Source organism: Vulpes vulpes, chromosome 2 (assembly GCF_048418805.1).
Source record: "Vulpes vulpes isolate BD-2025 chromosome 2, VulVul3, whole genome shotgun sequence".
Taxonomy (NCBI): domain Eukaryota; kingdom Metazoa; phylum Chordata; class Mammalia; order Carnivora; family Canidae; genus Vulpes; species Vulpes vulpes.
The window spans coordinates 57,488,121-57,512,585 of record NC_132781.1 but is presented as its reverse complement, the minus strand read 5'-3'; the positions used below and the strand labels follow the sequence as shown (position 1 = coordinate 57,512,585).

General features: G+C 37.8%; 1 protein-coding gene across 10 annotated transcripts in view; it reads right to left on the bottom strand.

Moving 5' to 3' along the window:
* MAPKAP1 (MAPK associated protein 1) overlaps nucleotides 1–24,465 on the bottom strand; it is a 255,479-nt gene that overhangs the window by 114,967 nt on the left and 116,047 nt on the right. For all 10 annotated transcript variants that reach the window (XM_026009306.2, XM_072748606.1, XM_026009309.2 and 7 more), the window contains one exon: nucleotides 23,493–23,665. In XM_026009306.2, coding sequence (XP_025865091.1) covers nucleotides 23,493–23,665 — 173 coding nt within the window. The remainder of the gene's footprint in view (nucleotides 1–23,492; nucleotides 23,666–24,465) is intronic.

Sequence of the window (24,465 nt, the reverse complement as noted above, 5' to 3'; positions counted from 1 at the left end):
GAGGGCCTTTCCAGTGCTCTATTCTTTCAACAAACATTTACTGAGTACCTGTCATAAATAAGATGCAGAACTCAACCCCTTAAGTCAAAGATGATATTTAGTATCAGCCCTCAAGGAAGCTTACAATATAGCAGGGGGAAAAAGTGAGTACTATGCTAGCTAAATATAAGTATAAATAAAATAAAATATCATGAAAGAGACACAAAAAAAACCATTGCTGTGGGAAAGGAATCAGAGGCCTTGGACTTATGGTCAGGATTAAGAAAATACCTGTTCCAGGTCAGAAGTACTCAAGGTAACAAAGACAATCTATACTCCTTTCTGTGAAGAGTATCAGATTCATATGACAACATCTGATTGCAAACACCAAGGATACTTAACAGAATAAAAGCAAATGCCTGATTTATCCTGATGCAAAATAACTGGCCCTTCAACTACTTCTGGACATTCCTCACATCCCTAAAATATCCACTTTGCACTCCCAGATTCCAGCCTTTGCCCATTTTAGAGCCAACACACACTTCCTTCCGTTTCTTTGGGGAAGTTAAAAACCGATTTGCTGAGAAGTGTCTTTATACCATCATAAAGACAATTAGAAACTTAAAAGTCAATTAAGAACACTTTAAGATACCCTGCTCCAAAGCTGAATTGTGAAACTGCTAATCTGCTAGCATTTAGAGACATGAACCTAACAGTTCACAAGGCAGTAGGGTTCTAAATTGTGCAGCTTAAATTTGGAGTTTTAATTATATGATTGATGCTTAAATTAATTAATTACAAAGTGTATGCTAATTGTTTAATTGGTTGCTTGATCTATATAGATCATTTTTTGAATTAAATGAGTTGATTTACAAAGTTTATTGATTGGATGTGACAATGAATTATTTCACTGACTACCTGATTTGCAATTTTCCCAATTAATTCACAAATCTTTAGCTGCAACTCTGCTTATTGAGAGAGAGCCTACTTCAGGTGATCTATACTCAGTCTGTCATGACTAAGAGATATTTATTATATAAAACTGGTAATAAGGACAGATTAAAATTAATGGGAACTGTAAATTTGCTAAATGGATGGATAACAAGAAAGTAATCTGGCCATGTTTGTCACTATAAATTTCATGTATTTGCAACACTGTTAAGAAATTTAAAATTCATCTCTGAATGATATGGGAAACTTATGGATCTTTGCAAGAGGTTGCTAACTTAAACATCAAACACTTATAGCAGCAGAAGAAAGTCCTTTAGATAAAAAGAATGTCATGGTATGGCAGCTAAGAGCTTTGTGTCCAGAAAGATCTGTGTTAAATATCTAAGCTCCAGCACTCATGGGCCATGTGATGTCAGAAAATAAGCTTCACCTTGAGTTTGAGTTTCCACTTCTATAAAAAGAGTACAATCACCTAACTCAGAAGTAGTTGTGAAGATTAGAGAAGATGATAGATGCAAACCCTACCATATAACAGAAGTAAAAAAAATAATTATGGTACCTATAATAAAGTCAGATGGAAAATAACTTCTACAGTTACATCAATCCTTAAAGACCCGTTGTGGATGCATATTAGTGCAACAAAACAACAATGAAGCTAAGCGACATGTTCTGGAGTTAACATGTCAGCAGTGCTCCAGCCTTGGGGCCACTGTGCCTCCAGGGTTTTATGAACAGGACAGACACTGATGAAGCAAGCAACGGACAGATTATTTATTGCCGTGTAAATCATCCTGAGGAATGTCTGTGATTCCCCAGCACCATAGAGGTTTCAAGGGCAAATAATAAGCCTATTGATCAAAGCAGAAAGCCAAACATTGGTATCAGAAGAATTCTGCTTTGATTGTCATGAGATGACCCTAAATCCCCTTCAAAACAAACTCAACAAATGTCACAGGCTAAGACCCAAAGGCCAAAAGATTCACTGCCAAGTGCTACTATTCTCCTTGGGTTTTAAAAACAAAATGTGAAATCATTTATTCATTCAAAAAACATTTGCAAAGTGCTTACCCTGTGCTGTAGCCTGCTCTGAGCAGTGAGAACACAGCAAAGAAAGGAATGAATGATTCACCCTTTATTAGAGAGACTAACGGAGGTCTTCTCTAGGTCATTAGTAAAATTTAGCAGCAAGCAATGCTCCAACGCTTCTGATCCCTTAATTGAATATCGGAGGGGAAAATGCTAAAACTCCATATTCTATGCATGGACATATTGGTTCCTTTCTGTCTTTATAAAGGAATCATTAATAAAAGTAGTCACAATGGTATTTTAACTTCTAAAACCTCTTCAGGAATCCAAATTAGTACTAGTACCAATAGCCATTAGTATCATCAGCCACATTGAGTGCTATGTGCCAGACACCATGCAAAGTAGTAGTAGATAGGTATACATAAGCTCAATGAATCTTCACACCAATTCTCTGAGTTATTTATTATTATTTCTATTTTACAAATTAGAAAAGTGAGGCTCAACAAAGTTAAGTGGTTTGCTCAAGATTAAAGAGCATGGAAGTGACAGACCTGAGATTCAAACCCAGGCAGTTAAGAGCCCTCAGCCATTGCCCCCACCTATCCCTCTGACAAGTCCATAGTGTGTATAAACTTGCCAACACTCTCAGGAAGCCCTGCTCCTATGGAAATGCCACATACTTTGAAAAGAAGGAGGAAATCATGACATATTACTTATAAAAAAGTAAAAGCTTAGAAAGATTTATTTCAACCTCCTCACTTTTACAGATAGAGAAGAGATGCCTAGTAATGAGGAATAAGATGCCCATAATGACCCAGTTAAAACAGTGGCAAAGCTGGTTCTAGAAGAACTCAGGTCTCCTTACTTCCATTCCATTACTCTTTGATCAAATCAGAAATTGGTGGCATTTTGAAATATAGGGAGAGAAAGGGAGAATCTGTGGTCTATGATTCAAGAATCCCCCAAATATAGACATCTGGAACTTATAAAACAATGAAAACAGGGGTGCCTCCTCCTTGTAGCCTAGTTTGGTAGAATAAAGAGCAGTTTTGCAGTCAGATCTGGTTTTAATGCTAATTCAACCACTAACCAGCTGTGTGACTAAATCTCTCTGAGCATCTTTATTTTCTTATTTATAAAAAGTTTTCCGACTTCTCTAGGAGAATCACTTGGATCTCTAAAAGAGAGAATCCAAGCGATTCTCCTCTGTGGTCTTTCAGAACTTGATTAATATTTCCACAATATTGATCACATTTTTATAAATTTATGGTTCTATGTTCTCCTAAAAAGCAAGGATTCTTCTATTGTCTCTGCATCCTCACTGAAGAGTAAAATGGCTGGCACCTAGAAGGTACTTAACAAATATTTGTTGAATGAATATATGAATGTGTAGATTGAATCATTCTACCCACGAAAGAAACATAAAAAAACATAGCATACACATTAATGATGTATGTGCTAACTAGAAGAGGAGAAGTAATAAGCTTTTCTTTTTCTTTTTCTTGCTTGTCACATTGATATCTGTTAACCAAATGGGGCTTTCTAGGCAGTGCACATATGTCAGAGATTACAATTCAACACAAGAGGAGAAGGCCCAGATAGAGGTGAGGATGAAAGAGGCATTTTTACAGTTCATCAAGATAGGAGTACTGGCATCTTACTTTTTTTCTTTCTTTTTTTTTTAATTTTTATTTATTTATTATAGTCACAGAGAGAGAGAGAGAGAGAGAGAGAGAGAGAGAGGCAGAGACACAGGCAGAGGGAGAAGCAGGCTCCATGCACTGGGAGCCCGACATGGGATTCGATACCGGGTTTCTAGGATCACGCCCTGGGCCAAAGGCAGGCACTAAACTGCTGCGCCACCCAGGGATCCCTTTTATTTCTTTTTTTAAGGGGTGAGGAGGAAAGAGGGAGAGGGAAAGAGAGAGAATGTTAAGCAGGCTACACGCCTAGTGCAGAGCCCAACAAAGGGGCTTGATCTTAACAACCCTGAGATCACGATCTGAGCTGAAATCAGAGTTGGATGCTTAACTGACTGAACCACCCAGGTGCCCACACCTCACTTTTTCATGGGGGGAAAAAACCCTGAGAAATAATTATGACTGTGCAAAAATGTTTACATGCATAAAAAAAGACTAGAGGAAAGTTTACAAAAATTGTGTTTACATTTAAGCAATTTAACTTTTCCCCTGTACTTTCCAGATGTACCATAACAACTAAGTGTAACTTTCATTTTCCTTTTTCCTTTATAAGATATTTAACTTATTTTTTGATAAGGGTAACACAGGCTTATGAGAAACATGGAACAATTTAGAAATACCGAACAGTACAAAGAAGGTGGGGAAATCTCTCACTCCACTGTAGAATCACCTGTCTTGGAACTCTCAGCACTGCCTGCCTCATCCACATCCCCTGATTCTATAGTGGTCATTTTCTCTATTAAGTCCTGGAATTATGGAGAAAATAACCATATATGTATATATCTGCTGCATAAGGATCTTGTAAGGATTAAATGACTTAGTTAATTGCACAGTATCTGTCATGAAGGATTCTAATTTTGTCAAAATTTCTTCTATCACTCTCTCTTTTTTTTTTAAAGATTTTATTTATTTATTCATGAGAGATACACAGAGAGAGAGAGGCAGACACAGGCAGAGAGAGAAGCAGGCTCCATGCAGGGGGCCCGATACGGGACTTGATCCCAGGACTCTGGGATCATGCCTAAGCTAAAGGCAGATGCCCAACTGCTGAGCTACCCAGGCGCCCCTCTTCTACCACTCTTAAGCTTCTCATTGCACAGAAGCAGAATTATCTAACAGAAGTGTGGTAGACAGCATGAGATAGGGAACACTAAAGTCTTGTTTGCGAGTCACTATCAGAGAGAATGAGGAATGATAAAAGACTAATAAACAACTGCCAGCTTGTTCTCTATATTTAAGAGTCTTTGTTCAATTGTTTCATTTCTTAAATTCCACATATGAGTCAGATCATATGGTATTTGTCTTTCTCTGACTTATTTCACTTAGTTATATCCTCTAGATCTATCCATGTTGTTGCAACTGGTGAGATTCCCTTTTTCTTTATGGCTGAGTAATTTTCCATTGTTTCTGTATACACAAACACACACATATCATATCTTCTTTACCCATTTATCTATTAAAGGACACTTGGGTTGTTTCTGTATCTTGGTTACTGTAAATAATGTTGCAATAAAAACAGGGGTGCATATATCTCCCCAAAGTAATGTTTTCATTTTCCTTGGTTTAATAAAACATTGAATATTAATTATATTGGAATTAAAATTTTTTTAAAAAGTGGATCCCAGAGTGGCTAAGCAGTTTAGCACCTGCCTGGAGTCCAGGGATCAAGTCCCGTATTGGGCTCTCTGCGTGGAGCCTGCTTCTGCCTCTTCCTACGTCTCTGCCTCTCTCTTTCTGTGTCTCTCATGAATAAATAAATAAAATCTTTAAAATATTTTTTCTTAAAAAAGAGTTGCTCCTAAAAGAAAAAAGACTAATAGAAATAGGTATAGGATAATAGGATCCACAAAAAGAGGTTTAATTTTAGAATTGGGTAGATATGGAAAAAGACGTCCCTTCCACAGACAATTACATTTGGGAGAAGATTGGAAGTTAGAACAACAAATGGATACAAAATGGACCCTGCTGTCCAAAAAGAGATTCTTCTGAAGGATGGATAGAGATTACACACAAAGACACACACAGAGTCACTAAACATACTCATTAAAGTATCTCTGGAGATTTTTTATTTATATAAATAAATAAGTGTATGTATAAATAAATAAACACATATAACACATATATCTATATCTCCCCAAAGTGTTAATGGGTACAATTAACTGAATTTCACTTACTCATGTTTCATCAAATAAGTCAAATAAATTTATTTCACTGAATTGTTGATCAATATTCAATTTTTGTTCAAAGGCCAGTCTGGCTTTCAAGAAGAGACAGAAACCTATAGTCCATATATACAAGGTATTTAATTTGTTTTTTTTTTTTTAAGATTTTATTTGTTTATTCATGAGAGAGAGAGAGAGAGAGGCAGAGACACAGGCAGAGGGAGAAGCAGGCTCCACATAAGGAGCCCTATGCAGGACTCAATCCCGGGATCACACCCTGAGCCAAAGGCAGATGCTCAACCTCTGAGCCACCCAGGCGTCCCACATGGTATTTAATTTGAATATGAAAATTCAGGATCATCCTAGGAAACATCCTATATTTCTCCCAAATATGATCTGACATGTTCAATTTACATACTTATAAAATTTCACTTTATCTTCAAAACACTCAAAATGTACTTAAATAAAATTAACATACAGATGAATGCTTTTCTTTAATGAAAAATAAAAAGAGCACATGATTCTGCAGGGTCCAGAACTGCAGAATTCTTATTACTTGGGCTTTGCTATTTATTTTGATGACATAATCAATATAAAGAGTGTGTCAGATATTATCAAGAGAAAGAAAGGCCCTTGAGGATTGCAGTTCAGAAGTTCATTTCTTCAAATCAGAGAAAAGACTTTTAAGACTGTCAAGATTTCCTCTTCTCCAAAATAAAAATCCCATAGAGTAAAAATTGATAAGTAATCTTATATGGTTTGTCCAGCCACAGCTACAGTCACATCATGCAGGAATAGTAAGTCCAAATTTTCTGGTAAAGAAGTTCTAAAGAGAAAATGCTCACTAATTTCCAAATAGATGCATGACCTTCATATTATTTTGAGCTCCTTTTTGGATAGCTCCTATTGCTATGTCTTCAAGTTTACTGATGTTTTCTTTTACAGTGTCTAATCTGCTCTTAAACTCATGTAGTATAGTTTTCATTTCAGCTACTATACTTTTCATCTCTAGAAGTTCCATTTGGGTTTTAAAAATATCCTCTACTTCGTTCTTCATCATATTCATATTTCTCTCTAACTTCTCGAATATATGAAGCATGTTTATAGTAGCTATTGTTAACATCCTTGTTGCTAATTCTATCATTCTGGCATTTCTGAGATGTCCTCTTTCATATCATTCTGAATTAAAATATTTTTAAAACAAATTCACTTAGCAAAATTTTAAGTTTCAGAAATTTGTTAACTCTATCACAAACTGACCCTGAAAATATTCAATGGGAAATTTCTGAAACACAATATGATACTGTCATTCCCCTACTTAAAATCTTTTGCAACCTTTAAAATAAAAACAAAAAGCCCGTTAAAAGTACCTGGCTCCTATAAAGCCTTCCATTATATTTGCCCTGTTTTTCAACTCAGTCTTCTGTCATTCCAGAACATACAGCTTAGGCTCCATTCATACCAGCTGCCTGCAGTATCCTAATCATGTCATTTGCCACCTCCTGTTACTATTCATGCAGACCTCTCAGCCCAGAGGTTCCATATTCCTTAGGCTGTCTGGTCTTCTCTTGAGATTTAGCTCAAGTATCCATTCTACTGGGAAGACTTCTCTGCCATTCCTCCCACTCCTACTCAACCCAACACTCCATCTTCCGGCAGAATTAGGAAAAAAAAAAAAATCCTTTTCAATGTCCTTGCAGCATTCTATATGTCTATTACCGTAGCAAGTCTCAATGACAACAGAACTAAACTTGTGTATTTCAGTGTCTGTCTTACCCACCAGCCTGAATCTTGAAGCCATAAACTTTATTTTATAAATGATTACATCCCTAGTGCCCTAGTATTGTACCTGGGATGGTACAGACAACATGTAAATGCTTATCTAATGAATGATCATAATAAAAAGATGGATGGAGGGAGGGAAGGAAGGAGGAACATCTCAAATAGCTATAATGTCTCTGGGTGCTATCACCAGGAAAAGTAATTCATTTCTTTGTATAGCATGGTAGTCAAGAGCAAGGGAAATGCAGTGAAACCTGGGTTCAAATCCTGATTCTGAAAAAAAAAATCCTGATTCTGCTACTTATTAATATATATCATCTTGGGCAGTAACTTAAGTTCTGATTCTTAATTTTTCCATTGTTATCTATGAGTTATAGAGGTATTATAAGGAATGAGATAATATACATAAAATGCTTAGAATGGGGAGACGCCTGGGTGGCTCAGTGGTGGACTGTCTGCCTTCGGCTCAGGGTGTGATCCTGGGGTCCTGGGTTCGAGCCCCACATCAGGCTCTTCACAGGGAACCTGCTTCTCCCTTTGCCTATGTCTCTGTCTCTCTCTGTGTGTCTCTCATGAATAAATAAATAAAATCTTTTAAAAAATGCTTAGCATGGGTCATGACACACAGCAGGCACTCCAATATGTACATATCTACCCATTCATTACCTAGTAAGTATGGGGACTCTGGTACTTGGGAAATATTGATAATGAGCCATCTTTCTGTCCAGCTCAATGAAATTTGTAAACAGTATCCCCAAATCTACACCTATCACTTCAATAAACATTTTGTCAGGTTGAGACCATTTAACTCAGTGATTTTTAATGAATAATGGTATATCTCTAGTCAGAAGCTTGTCTAAGCAGACACCTGGAGAAGGGCTTCCCTGACAAAGACAAGGGTGGAGAACTTCAGTCCAGATCTTTGAATCTAAATGTTCCTACGTTCTTTCATCCATTCCACAAATTATGTATTGAGTATTTGCTATGTGTTAAGCCTTGTGTTATGGACTGGGGAAAACAAAACAACAAAACAGACATGGTCCAGCCTCCAAACTTATATCTATCCTACTGCTTGTAAGACTTCATCACCACATGGACATCTCTCAAGTCATCTCAGGTTTCATTACATACAAAACCAAACTCTATTTACCACAGCTTGAACCTATTTCTTCTTGAGGACAATCCATTTCAGCATCATCATCTACATAGTTTTTCAATGTCTAGTTTTAAGGCCCTTATCTCTTTTCACTCATGCATACTGGAGACTTCAATTAATCTCTCTATGCAGATAACTCCTAAATTCACATTTCTAGCTCATAGCTCTGTGTTCTAAACTCCAAACATGCAAGTATAAATGACTATTTGGTCTCCAGGTAGTGAGTTCAAGCCCCATGTTGGGTATAGAGATTACTCAAAATAAGTAAATTTAAAAATTTTTAATTTAAAAAATAATTGGAAGACATGAACAGACATTTCTCCAAAGGAGACATCCAGATGGCCACAGGCATACGAAAAGATGCTTAAAAGCACCCATTATCAGGAAAATGCAAATCAAAACCACAATGAGATATCACTTCACACCTGTCAGAATGGCTAAAATAAAAACCACAAGAAACAAGTGTTGGTGAGGATGTGGAGAAAAAGGAACCCCTCATACACTGTTGGTGGGAATGCAAAGTGGTGCAGCCACTGTGGAAAGCAGTATGGAGATTCCTCAAAAAATTGAAAACAGAATTACCATGTGATCCATAATTCTACTACTGGGTACTTAAAGAATATGAAAACACTAATTCAAAAAGATATATGAATCTTTATGTTTGTTGCAGCTTCCAAATTATGGAAGCAGCCCAAGTGTCCATAGCCATGGAAAAAGAATCTTGCCATCCGCAACAACATGGATGGAGTTTGTGTATTATGCTAAGCAAAATAAGCCAATCAGAGAAAGACAAATACCATATCATTTTACTTATTATGTGGAATTTAAGGAACAAAAGAAATGAACAAAGAAAAAAGAGACAAACCAAAAAAAAACCAGACTGTTAACTGTAGAGAACAAACTGATGGTTACCAAAGAGGAGGTGGGTAGGGAGATGGGTGAACTAGGTGAAGAGGATTAAGGAGTAAGAGTACACTTACTGTAATGAACACTGAGTAATGTATGCAATTGTTGAATCACTTTGTTGTATACCTGAAACTAATATAATACTATATGTTAACTATACTGAATTAAAATAAAAATAAATTTTAAGAAATGACTCCTTGAAAACTTCTCTTAGATATAGCAAAGACATCTCAAATTAATAGAAGATAAAACTTGGGCTGCCTCTCCCACTCCCCTTCACACACCAAAACAAAACACCTAAGGCGTCACCTTTGGTATCTCTCCTCTCCCACACTTCTCCTATCTAATTGATCCCTAAGTCCCGTGAATTTTACCTTTTAAATAGTTCGAGACTCTGTCTTCTTCTTTCAATCTCCATGTGGCCCCTGCCCACCTCAGTCTCACCTCACTCTATTTTCTCTTCCCAACTTTTTATTCCAGCCATACTGGAGTAATTAGTTCTTCACACTGGTCTTAATTAGTTCCCTGACCACAACATGTTTCCTCCCACTGAAGTGTCACTGTCATGCGGTTCCATCTGTCAGGAACCTCCACTTGCCAATATCTCTGGTATCACTTTCTCAGGGAGTTTCGCTTTGCTTCAGTTTGCTTCTCTTCTCTCTTCTCTTCTTTCTTTCTTTCTTTCTTTCTTTCAGATTTTATTTATTTATTTGGCAGAGAGAGAGAGAGCACAAGCAGGGTGAGTTGCAGGCAGAGGGAGAGGGGGAGAAGCAGGCTCCCTGCTAAGCAAGGAGCCTGATGCAGGGCTCGATCCCAGGAACCTGGAATCATGAACTGAGCTGAAGGCAGAGGCTTAACTGACGGAATCACTCAGGTACCCTTCTCAGGGAATTTCTCTTTGACTCCCAAGGCTAGGCTCTCATAAATGGCATTTCTGTCCTTCACATTACTTAACTCCATTTTTATGCCAACATTACTTAGCTTAATTATTTGTTTTTTTTTGAATTATTGTCCATTTCTCTCACTAGATTGTGGAATTCATGAAAGAAAGACCGTGTGTGGCTCTACTTACCATTGTATATCCAGCAAAATATGTGGTATATAACACACACTCAATAAATATTTACTGAATGCATGAATGAATACAAATGATAAGTGAAATGAGCCAGTTACAAAGTGCTCTTACATTTGATAATTTCTTCTTCCCCATCAAACTGTAAATTTTTTGAGCAGCAATCACATTTCTCTTATTCTCCATTTTATCCTCAATACTTAGGGCCTGGAACTCCATAAATTTTTGCTGAATGAAGGAATAACAAAAAAATGAAGCCTTTAAGATTAAGCTGGATATCAAGAGAAGAGTGAGAAAGGCATTTCTGACTAAGGAAACAGCAAAAGCAGACATGGTATCTGTGTCAAGAAGTTGCCAGTTAAAGAATGGATGCATAGGAGCACAGCTGAGGTCAGAATGGGAAGGGCCTCTAAGGCCGTATTATTTAGGTAAGTGGTTCTCAATGATGACTCTAAGGAATATAAATTAGAAGCAGCAAACCAGAAATGGGAGGAGAGCAGACAGAGGTGGTTATGTAGATAGCAAAAATAGGGAAGTATAAAGAATTCAAACTGCAAAGTTGTCAGAAAACAATGTAAGGTCAAATATTCTTATATACTTATATAAGCCCACAAGGGTACTAGTGTATCATAGCACAGTACAATTCTCTAAATCATTAAGAAAGGGCTAAGTTATATTTCTGTTGCTGAACTACTATCAGTATTGGTTGTACTAGCAGCCGGCTGTAGTTGTTGTATTGAACAGAAATAAACACTGGACACTTGTCATGTATTTTCTCATCTTATTTTCATACCTACCTCTTTACAAAGCTTCCATCCTCATTTTACAGGCAAGATAACTACAGTACGTGGGATTAAATCAATTCATCCAAGATCACATTGATAAGTGTTAATGCCAGAATTCAAACCAAGACTATTGCTTTGGATCCCACTCTTAACCACTATGCTATACTCTAAGAAGAGGCAGGGGAAATCCAGAGTCAGGCACTTTACCGACTGAGGCAGGTGCCCCCAAAATGTATTCATTTTCTAACTGAAAGTTTGTACTCTTTTTTTTTTAATTTTTATTTATTTATGATAGTCACAGAGAGAGAGAGAGAGGCAGAGACACAGGCAGAGAGGCAGAGAAGCAGGCTCCATGCACCGGGAGCCCAATGTGGGATTCGATCCCGGGTCTCCAGGATCGCGCCCTGGGCCAAAGGCAGGCGCCAAACCGCTGCGCCACCCAGGCATCCCATGTACTCTTTAACCAATATCTCCCCATTTACCCTATCCCCCAGTCCATAGTAATCACCATTCTAATCTGTTTCTGCAAATTTGGTTTTAGAGTGCACGTATAAGTGATATTATGTACTTATCTCACTTAGTATAATGCTCTCAAGGTCAATCCATGTTGTTGCAAATGGCAGGATTTCCTTCTTTCTCACAGCTGAATAATATTCCATTGTGTGTGTTTGTGTATGTATGTATGTGTATACATATTCCACATCTTCTTTATCTTTTTTTTTTTAAGATTTTATTTATTCATGAGAGGCACAGAAAGAGAGAGAGAGGCAGAGACATAGGCAGAGGAAGAAACAGGCTCCATGCAGGGAGCCCAACATGGGACTCGATCCCGGGACTCAGGATCACACCCCGGGCCGAAAGCAGGCTCTAAACCGCTGAGCCACCCAGGTGTCCCTTCTTTATTTTTTCAATAGACACTTAGGTTGTTTCCGTATCATGACTACTATAAAAAATGCTATAATGAACATGGGAGTGTAGATACCTTCTCAAGATCCTGTTTTCTTTTCCTTTGGATATATACCCAGAAGTGGGATTGCTAGATCATACGGTAGTTCCTTTTTTAATTTTTTGAGGAACCTCCATATTGCTTTCCATTGTGGTTGTACCTAGTTACATTCCTACCAACAGTACACAAAGGTTCCCTTTTCTCCATATCCTCGCCAACACTTGTTGTATCTTGTCTTTCTGATGACAGCCATTCTGACAGGTATGAAGTGGTTGCATCATATTTCTTTTGGAGAGCACTGCTCTATTGCCAGAAACTGCCACTCATTGAGCAATGCAATAATCTCAAAAGTATACTACTACAGCTTTCTAGACTACAGCAAAACTCTTTTAAGCTTTTAGCAGCTCACCCATCAGTAGCCTGATAAAGAACAATAGTAAACAAGAGGTCAGTGAAATATGTTGAATGTTTAAGGGACAAATGAAAAGAAGAAGACAAGGAATAGCCATTCTAGTGTACAACAGAGTCATAATATATGACTAAAATTTGCACAAAAATTGGGACTAGTCGAAATTACCCTTGAAGAATCGCTTAAGTTATCTATGGTAAATGAGGGTGCCTGTAAAGATTAGGTATATACCTCCTACCTCAAATTCTTGACAGGATAAAACCTCACTGAATTTTATTTTTCTCTCCTTCACAAATGAGTGTTACTCAAAAAATATTATTTCACTCTTGAATATGATGAAATGCAGATTAAAAAGGAATGTTTAAAAAAATTTTATATGTCATAAATAGATCCACTGATAGTCAACTGATATTTGACAAAGGGACAAAGGCTTTGGGAGAAAAGCAGCAAAAAAAAAAAAAAAAAAAAAGGAATGGAGAAAGTATGATCTTTTCAAGTAGGTATTTACATGTAAAAAAAAATTAAATCCAGACATAGACTTAACAAATTTTAATTTAATTAAAATTTTTAATAAAAATTAACTCAAAATGAATCACAGACCTAACTGTAAAGCACAAAAAGACATAAAAAACTTCTAGAAAAGGGACTCCTGTATGGCTCAGTGGTTGAGCACCTGCCTTCAGTTCAGGGTGTGGTTCTGGGATCAAGTCCTGTATTGGGCTCCCCACAGGGAGCCTGCTTCTCCCTCTGCCTGTGTCTCTGCTCTCTGTGTGTCTCTCATGAATAAGTAAATAAAATCTTAAAAAAAAAAAGCACAAAAAAAAACTTCTAGACGATAACATACAATAGAATTTAGGTAATGTTGGGTTCAGTGATGACTTTTCAGGTACAATTTATGAAAGAAAAAACTGCTAAGTTGGAGTTGATGCTGTTATGAAAATGAAAAGATAAGCCACAGATTGGGAGAAAATCTTTATAAAATAAATATCTGAAAATATACAAAAAACTCTTAAAAATCAATAAGAAAGCAACCTGATTATAAATTGGCCAAAGACATGGACAGCTCACCAAGAATATAGATTGGTGTCAAATAAACATATAAAAAGATGCTCACTATCACTTTGTTAGGGAATTGCATACTAAAGCAAAAATGAGATATCACTGCATACCTATTAAAATAGCTAAATTCCAAAGCACTTACAAAACCAAATACTGGAAAGGATTTGCAGCAAAAGGAACTCTCATGCATTGATGATGGAAATACAAAACAGTATAACTACTTTGGAAGACCAAGGCTTATCATACAATCCAGCAATTGCACTCCTGTAAGTTACTTGCAAAATGAACTGAAAACTTTTGTCTACATGAAAACCTGCCATAAATATTTATAGTAGATTTACTAATAATTGCTGAAAATTGGAAACAAGCTGTTCTTCAGTAGGTGAATGGAAGAACAAACTGTGGTACATTCATGTCATGGAACAGTATTCAGTTATATAAAGAAATGAACTATCAAGCCACGAAAAGACATAAAGGAACCTTAAATACATATTGCTAAGTGAAAGATGACAGTCTGAAAAGTCTTTCATAGTATGATTTCATCTAGCTGACGTTCTGGAAAATGCAGAACTATAGACAGTTAAAAGATAAGCAGTTGCCAAAGGTGAGAAGCGAGGGATGAAAGTGGAGCACAGGGCATTTTTAGTGTGGTGAAATAATTCTCTATGATGCAATAATTAGAAATGTACCATACAGGGATGCCTGAGTGGCTCAGCAGTTAAGTGTCTGCCTTTGGCTCAGGGCATGATCGTGGAGTCCCGGGACTGAGTCCCACATTGGGCTTCCTGCATGGAGCCTGCTTCTCCCTCTGCCTATCTCTATCTCTCATGAATAAATAAATAAAACCTAAAAAAATAAAAAAGAAAGAAAGAAATGTACGATACAGAGGTGCCTGGCTGGCTAGTTAGAAGAGCATACAACTCTTGATTTCAGGGTCATGAATCTGAGTCCCATACTGGGTGTAGAGATTACTAAAAGAATAAATAAACTTAAAAAAAAGAGAGAATTGTACAATACAAGGACTGTACCCTAATGTAAATTATGAACTTTAGTTAATAATAATGTATCAATATTGGTTCATCAATTGTAATATACCACACTGATGCAAGGTGTTAATAATAGGGGAAAACAAGTGTCAGGAAGGAGATGTGTAGCAATTCTGAGTTTTCTGTGTGGTTTTTCTTTTTTTTTTTTTTTTAAAGATTTTTTTTTTTTAATTTTATGATAGTCACAGAGAGAGAGAGAGAGGCAGAGACACAGGCAGAGGGAGAAGCAGGCTCCATGCACCAGGAGCCCAATGTGGGATTCGATCCCGGGTCTCTAGGATCGCGCCCTGGGCCAAAGGCAGGCGCCAAACCGCTGCACCATCCAGGGATCCCCGGTTTTTCTATAAATCTAAAACTGCTTTAAAAATAAAGCCTATTTACAAAAAATTAAAAATAAAATTTAAAAAATAAAGCCTATTTAAAAAAATGTTTTAAAAATCTAATAAGTAACTGACTTCAGAATTTTAAATAAATCAAAACAGAAAAAACAACAAAGACGCATAAAACATGAAGCTTAAACACAAGTTGACTAACATGAAACTAACACATCAATGGTGATGATAAATGTTAGTAAGATAAACTTCCCTATAAAAAGTGATTTAGGTGAGCCTGGCTGGTTGAGTCAGTGGAGCATGAGACTCTTGATCTCAAGGTTGTGAGTTGAAGCCCCACATTGGGTATAGACATTACGTAAAAATCTTTTTTTTTCTTTTAAAAGAGTGATTTAGAGTCAAAAAAGAAAAACCTCACAAAATTATTCAACATATATATTTTTTAAGGCAAAGGTATTGGCTGAACACAAAGATGGGTCAGACAAATGGAAAGAACAGGGGTAGAAAAGCTCATATTAATGAAATAAAGCAAAGAAAAAGGCAGGACACAATACATAAACAGGTTGCTTCATACTGAAAAAAGTACAACTCACAGTAAGATATGAAATACATGAACATGTTTGTGTGCTGAAACATGTAAAGTGGAAACCGTTGAAATCTCAGAAGAAACTGACAGGAACAAGAAAATGGAAACATTAATCCATGTCTCTTAATCCATCCATAGACCAAATAGACAAAAATATAAGAACACAGTAGTAATTAAACATACTGCTTTAGTAAGAATATACTTAATTCTATAACCTATAGAGAATATTTTTCCAGAATCCACAAAATATTTATAAAAATCCATTGTATAGTAAGTCCCCAAAATATAAATAAATCTCTAGGCAGAAATTTTATAGGCCATATATTTTTTTAATTTTTAATTTATTTATTTATGATAGTCACAGAGAGAGAGAGAGGCAGAGACACAGGCAGAGGGAGAAGCAGGCTCCATGCACCGGGAGCCCGATGTGGGATTCAATCCCGGGTCTCCAGGATCGCACCCTGGGCCAAAGGCAGGCGCTAAACTGCTGCGCCACCCAGGGATCCCCATACAGGCCATATTTTATGATGAAAATTCAATAAACATCAATCTACATAACAAAGTCTAAGTTTAAAAATTCAACTATCTAGAGATTGAAATGATTTCAGTTCATTTCTAACAAATGTTTTTCCTAAAATCACTGTCTCAAAATAAGCAGGGAATTAACTTAAGTACCACATTCTATCTTGCTCAAGAGTTAACAGGTATAAGAGTAAAGGAAGCCAAAAATTCTAGCCAAATGCCAAATTCTTCATTCCTTCCCTGGTGCCAAAGTCTACTACTACCAGTGACAGTTTTCAAGGCACAGAGACAAAAGAACAATATTCCTAAATAAATGGTTTTCTTAACAATCAGACTACAACCATCCATCTAGCAATTTGGCCCCTGTGAATGAAGATATCTTCATAGGGCTAACCCACTGGAAAAGATCAAATAAGGATCCATTCCAACACTTAAGTACAAATGAGCTAGAAAGAAAATACCTTGTACTGCACTGTCTGACAGGAAGAGCTTCCAGGGATTTATTTTATAGATTGTCTTATACCAAACAAAACTGAGAAATCCACTGTCACATAATAATTGTAAAAAATTTCAAAGGACCAATGGTTTATTCAGATTCAATGTAATTCTTTCATTCAAAATATACTAATAAAGCAACTACTAAAAAATGTGAATGTGTTAGATACCTCAGGAATATAAATCTTGGGACTCCTGGATGGCTCAATGGCTGAGCATCTGCCTTTGGCTCAGGGTGTGATGCCGGAGTTCTGGAATCAAGTCCCATAGCGGGCTCCCTGCCGGGAGCCTGCTTCTCCCTCTACCTGTCTCTGCCTCTCTCTGTATCTCTCATGAATAAATAAATAAAACTTAAAAAAAAAAAGAATATAAATCTTAGTAAGATGCATTCAATTTCATAGGCTTACAAACTAGTACTAGTAAGAGATAATCTGTTTTGGGGGTTCAGAATTGCTAAATTATTTAAATCTTTCTCATCCTTACTATTTTTTTGTCTGCTTTATCAACCAGTTTTTGATAGGAATGCAACAAAATTTTCCATTATGACTGTGGATCAGTCAATGCTGCTTTACAATTCTCTTAAAATATTCTGGGACTATATTGCTAGGTGCCTACACAGTCATAATTATTATTTTGGTGGGCTGTGTCTCTTTTTTCATTATGTAGTTTACTAAAATATCCCTACTGATGTTTTTTTTTGCCTTAAATTCTATTAAGACTCTCACCACACCCCACCTCCCAACCCCCTTCATTTCCCTTAGTCAGGTGAAGCTGAAGACTCTGGCCCCTGGGAAAGGAGAAGGGAGAATGGCTGCCTGAAAGCTTCTGGAATGGAAAGAAAGTAAAGATCTTTTGTAAAGGAACAGTTCTTAATTTTGATGAAGTCCAATTGACCATCTTGTTTTCTGTTATGGATCCTGCTTTCAGTGCCATGTATGAGAACTCTTCATCTAGTTCTTAGTCCCAAAGATTTTGTTTCTTCTCTCTCTCTCTCTTTTTAAGATTTTATTTATTTATTCATGAGAAACACACAGAGAGCAGACACACAAGCAGAGGAAGAAGCAGGCTCCCTGAGCAATGCCTGATGCGGGACTCGATCCCAGGACCCCGGGATCAAGTCCTGAGTCAAAGGCAGACACTCAACCACTAGCCACCCAGGTGTCCCTGCTCTGCTTTCTCCTAAAATTTTATAGTTTTACATTTTAGTCTCAACTCATTTTCGAATCACTTTTGTACAAGATAGATGATGTTTATGCTGATTTTCTTGGTTTATGGATGTCCAGTTTTTCCAGCAGCATTTGTTGAAAAGGCTATCCTTCCTCCATTTCATTTGTATATGATTTTTACTTTTAAAGGATTTTATTTATGTATTTGACAGAGAGCTAGAGCCAGAGAGCACAAGCAAGGGGAACGGCAGAGGGAGAAGAAGAAGCAGGCTTCCACTGAGCAGGAAGTACGATGCAGGGCTTGATCCCAGGACCCTGGGATCATGACCTAAGCCAAAGGCAGAGGCTTAACTGATGGAGCCACCCAGGTGCCTCTGTATATGTGCTTTTAATATGAAGACTCACTTGTATCTGCTTTCAATTCTGGGAAATACTCTGGTATCATTATCTTTTTGAATACTGTTTCTCTGAGATTCCCTCCATTCTCTGCCTCACCAGCGGGAGGCTCTCCATCTTTCCTCCATGTCTCTTAACTCGCTCATGTTTCATTCCCTGTATCTCTTTATCTTTTTTGTGTTATATCCCAGGTTGAAATCACTGGTATTTTCTTTAACTGTGCCCAGTCAGGAGTTTATTCCTGACTGTTGTTGTTACTTTAATAAGTGCATTTTATATTTCCAGGATTTTTCATTGGTTCTCTTCTAAGTCCACCCCTTAATTCTCATCTGTTTGGTTTTCTTTCACTATTTCCAGAAATTTACCAGGGATGTTATTCCTTCATCTCTTTGAAGATTTTGAAGATATTTATTTAAGGTTAATTTTCAGATTGCTTTACTATATTTCGCTGGAAGTGCATCCATCTCCTGATTATTGTCTTAGTACTACCTATATGTGTTTGTTTGGGAATTTTAATTTGCTAGCTCTTCTTGAATAGGAACAGTTTCTCTCTCTCTTTTTTTTTTCTCTCTCTCTCTCCCTCCCTTCATCTCCCACCCCTCTCCGTTTCTACAGTTTTTGCCACCATCCTCCATCCCCGTCCGAGCAGAGAGCTCCACTCTAGAACTAGGTCTTACCCTGACAGCTCAGGGTTCCTATCACTTGTAAACACTAGGGATATCATAAAGGTAGTCATGTCATAGCCAGGTCCTACTCGCACTGTTATCTCTACTCCTCCACCACCCCAGAAACACAACTTTAAACAAGCCACAGATCCAGGCAGCTTTGTTCAGTTTCCTTTCATAGTTAGGACAATCCCACCCAAGATCCTCATTTCCAGCAGTGAGACTTCCTCTGGTCCCCATCCAGGCATGAAGTTCCTTTGGTCTCCATACTCACAAGCAGTGTTGCCCATTCTTTTCTGACATCATGGCATACTTTTAAAATAATAGTATGTGTATAGCACAGGGGTAGGTGGATGACACTCTTCCCCACCCATAAATGATATAGCTGGGGGCTCTGACCACCCCAGGCCCTGCCAGCTACCCTGAAGCCTGATAATAATCAGTATTTCACACCCTGGTAAACTTATTCACAACATGTTCTGTGGGAAGTACCACCCTAAAAGAATCAACAACCTGTGCATGCTGCCTACTTCCATACTTTGGTTCTGCTTTTAGTCTACCAGCATGTTTATCTTGTTACTAAAGTACAAGTATGACAGTAACTTTTAGTTAATTAACTTAAGTAAATATTTTATTTATCACTGCTGTGCATTTGGAACAGAATACAGAATTTAAAGACTGAATTTATTTTTTTATTTTTTATTTTTATTATTTTTATTATTTTTTATTTTTATTATTTTTATTTTATTGTTATTATTATTTTTTATAATAAATTTATTTTTTATTGGTGTTCAATTTGCCAACATACAGAATAACACCCAGTGCTCATCCCATCAAGTGCCTCCCTCAGTGCCCGTCACCCATTCACCCCCACCCCCTGCCCTCCTCCCCTTCCACCACCCCTAGTTCATTTCCCAGAGTTAGGGGTCTTCATGTTCTGTCTCCCTTTCTGATATTTCCTACCCATTTCTTCTCCCTTCCCTTCTATTCCCTTTCATTATTATTTATATTCCCCAAATGAATGAGACCATATAATGTTTGTCCTTCTCCGATTGACTTATTTCACTCAGCATAATACCCTCCAGTTCCATCCATGTTGAAGCAAATGGTGGGTATTTGTTGTTTCTAATGGCTGAGTAATATTCCATTGTATACATAAACCACATCTTCTTTATCCATTCATCTTTCGATGGACACTGAGGCTCCTTCCACAGTTTGGCTATTGTGGACATTGCTGCTAGAAACATGGGGGTCCTGGCGTTTTATTGCATCTGCATCTTTGGGGTAAATCCCCAGCAGTGCAATTGCTGGGTCCTAGGGCAGATCTGTTTTTAACTCTTTGAGGAACCTCCAGAGTGGCTGCACCAGTTCACATTCCCACCAACAGTGTAAGAGGGTTCCCCTTTTCTCCGCATCCTCTCCAACATTTGTTGTTTCCTGCCTTGTTAATTTTCCCCATTCTCACTGGTGTGAGGTAGGATCTCATTGTGGTTTTGATTTGTATTTTCCTGATGGCAAGTGATGCAGAGCATTTTCTCATGTGCTTCTTGGCCATGTCTATGTCTTCCTCTGTGAGATTTCTGTGCATGTCTTTTGCCCATTTCATGATTGGTTTGTTTGTTTCTTTGGTGTTGAGTTTAATAAGTTCTTTACAGATCTTGGAAACTAGCCCTTTATCTGTCATTTGCAAATATCTTCTCCCATTCTGTAGGTTGTCTTTTAGTTTTGTTGACTGTATCCTTTGCTGTGCAAAAGCTTCTTATCTTGATGAAGTCCAATAGTTCATTTTTGCTTTTGTTTCTTTTGCCTTCATGGATGTATCTTGCAAGAAGTTACTGTGGCCGAGTTCAAAAAGGGTGTTGCCTGTGCCTCTAGGATTTTGATGGAATCTTGTCTCACATTTAGATCTTTCATCCATTTTGAGTTTATCTTTGTGTATGGTGAAAGAGAGTGGTCTAGTTTCATTCTTCTGCATTTTGACAAGTGGATGTCCAATTTTCCCAGCACCATTTATAGAAGAGACTGTCTTTCTTCCAGTGGATAGTCTTTCCTCCTTTATCGAGTATTAGTTGACCATAAAGTTGAGGGTCCACTTCTGGATTCTCTATTCTGTTCCATTGATCTATGTGTCTGTTTTTGTGCCAGTCACACTGTCTTGATGACCATAGCTTTGTAGTACAACCTGAAGTGTGGCATTGTGATGCCCCCAGCTATGGTTTTCTTTTTTAAAATTCCCCTGGCTATTTGGGGTCTTTTCTGATTCCACACAAATCTTAAAATAATTTGTTCTCTCTGAAGAAAGTCCATGGTATTTTGATAGGGATTGCATTAAATGTGTAAATTGCCCTGGGTAACATTGACATTTTCACAATATTAATTCTGCCAATCCATGAGCATGGAATATTTTTACATCTCTTTGTTAAAGACTGAATTTGAAAGACCATCATAATTGAAGTCCACACTGTTCCCTGTGTTTCAGAACGCCGTCTTCTCAACCTCGCTGTATTACTTTTCCCTACTCCTTAAGTTTTCAGTTTAGATGTCACTTAATCAAGGCCACTCTTCATGACTACACTCTCACCCCCAACCATGGAGTCAGATGCTCTCACAGAACCTGATTTTACATGCTATTGTATTGTACTACTACTGCATATTTACCTTAGATGGTAATCTCCCTGAGGGCATGAACTGCCTTTTTCATTTCTGTATGGCAAGTTCTAGCCTGTGTCTCCAGTAAGTATGAGTCCAATGAATATTTTAATATCACCTGTAATAACAGCATAGGGAGTATAATGTAACAGTGAAGAGCTAGGGCTCTGAAGAGAGATCCTTAGGTTTTAATGCCGGTTCTACCACTTTCTGTATGATTTAGGAAGGTTGCTTAGCCTCTCTAAGCTTTAATTTCCTCATTTGTAACATTATGTCACAATTCAACTCCTGACTCTGTTCATTACTCACTGTGTAACCCTTGCCAATCCTAGGTGTCTCTTGGTCTCAGTGCCTGCACTAAGCAATATCTTAGTTAATTTAGACAACATGTATCAAGTCCCTAGCACTTTGACTCCTATAAGGATAACACAATAGCTCAGCCTTGGACAGAACTGCTGACTCAACCCTTTTCTGAACCTAGGTGGTTGAAAAGGCTTTTTCTATTGCCAGGAATAGTAGAGATTATCTTTATATTTACAATTTAATCAGACAAAGTAGAGGGCAATGTCAGTAAGAACTTGAAAGAATAATTCTATTTTTTTTTTAAGATTTTGAGAGAGGGAGAGAGAGAGTGAGTGAATAGAGGGAGCGGGAGAGGGAGAGAAAGAGACAGAATCTCAAGCAGACTGCAGAGCCTGATGTGGGGTTCGATCTCATGACCCTGAGATCAAGACCTAAGCCAAAATCAACAGTCGCTTAACCAATTGAGCCACCCAGGTACCCCCAAAGAGTAATTTAAAATACAAATTTAATGCACCATAAGAAGAAAAAACTAACTGACCACAGACTGGACCATTCTAAGAGAAGAGAAAGTCTCCATGAGAATTCATTTCCAAAACGAAGGCATGTACTACATTTTGCTGTATCTCAAATCTTATTGATCAAGAGAGCACAGAAAACTAGAAGAGGATGGCTATCAGATAAGACATTCAAGTATAGGAGAATCAATGCGGCAAAGCACTTTAAAGTCCGAGTTATGCTATACAGGCAAAGATTCTACTTTCAAGTGCTATATTGTTAATATAATTATTTAATCACGAATAGAGATTAGTGACTGAGAGAAAAACTGTGCCACTGACCAATAAAAAAGAAAACTATAATTCAGACCAAAAGGAAATAATGCAAGAACCTTAGCATTAAACAGACCAGGAGTCAAATCTTGAAGCTGCCATCTCCCATTGGTGTGACCTTTAGCAAATATCAATCCTCTGCTTCTGAATTTCCTCTTTTACAGAATCAGGATCATAATGCTTATTTCACAGAGACCAGGAGAGTTAAACAAGAAATTGGGTATGCAGAGGTCAGCATTAGTACTCAACTCATGGTAGGTGTTCAACAAATATTAGTTCCCTCCTATGGTCTCCCATGCAACTTTTGCCAGCAAGCATCACAAAAGGGTTTTGAAACTGCTAAAATATATTTCCTCGTGTCTGGATTCACAAACTTATCAGCCTACTTTGTAAGCAGATTCTGAAATACGCCTGAGCTACACAGGCCCAAAATCTGGTAAGCAACCTGACCTGGATCTGTGTGGGCATCTGGTTCCCAGACCAATGCCTAGAAAGACTAACTGGGCCCAAAATGCAACAGGGGTGGCCAGAAGAAGCCAGAAACTAGAGCAGCCAAAAAGAGGAAGGATTACTTGAGTTTCGGCTCCCGTCCTTCACTTGTGTACTGCCAGCAGATGAGCCCAATCAAGTCCTGCACCCTGGCACTGGCCATTGTCACCACAGTCATTGGCAGCAGCCTGTCCTGGCTTGAGTGCAGGGGGAGGTAGACGTCGATCTTCTTGGTTGCTGTCGTGCCTACGTGACCCTGTGGACAAAACACACACATGAGGGTAAAGCATTCAGTCATGGTCATGCAGATCCCAATGGGCCCCAATGACTGCTCACCAGCCATTTCTCATCCTCCAGCAGAGATCTCTTTAAGAGCTTGAAATGGTCCCAGAGAAGAAACACTGTCTAGTTTTAAGGTCTTTTTTCCCCTTTAATTTTCATTTTCTAATGGTCTAATAGATCCAGCTCTGCCTGTAGTAAGGTAAATGACCAAATGAGCACTACAACCAAAATAAACAAAATAAGAGTAGTAAACAGACCTGATATTTGGTGTCAGGTGATATGCTTTGCTACTTATTCACTGTGGCTTTAGACAAGTCACCATTAGACCCACACATTAGCTGCCCTCCCTGAAAATTGCCGTATCACTCTTTGAGACTTTGTGATAAGCTGCATGGAAAGCTATCACACTTCATGAGGAAGCATTTAGGCCTGCAGCACTGGAACCAAGGGTTTGCCTTCTCAGGGACTAGGGGGGTTAATTCCCCTATGCAGTCCATCTGTTTATTTCAGCCATCTGCACTGAAGTTCAAGGGTTCCTCATCTTCTATTACTGTCCTAACCACACTGTTCTCTACATCCTCAATCCCTTCCACATACTCACCCCTTCTCTCTCCTGAAACTTCCATGCCTTCTGAAACTCCTGTACTAATCAACAAACTTCCATAAATCGCTTCTTTTAAAAAAACACTCCTTCCACCTCTTTGTCTTAACTGACACATGCTAGTCATTGAAGATACTGTTTCCTCTGCTGCCCAGAAGACTGTTCTGCATTTT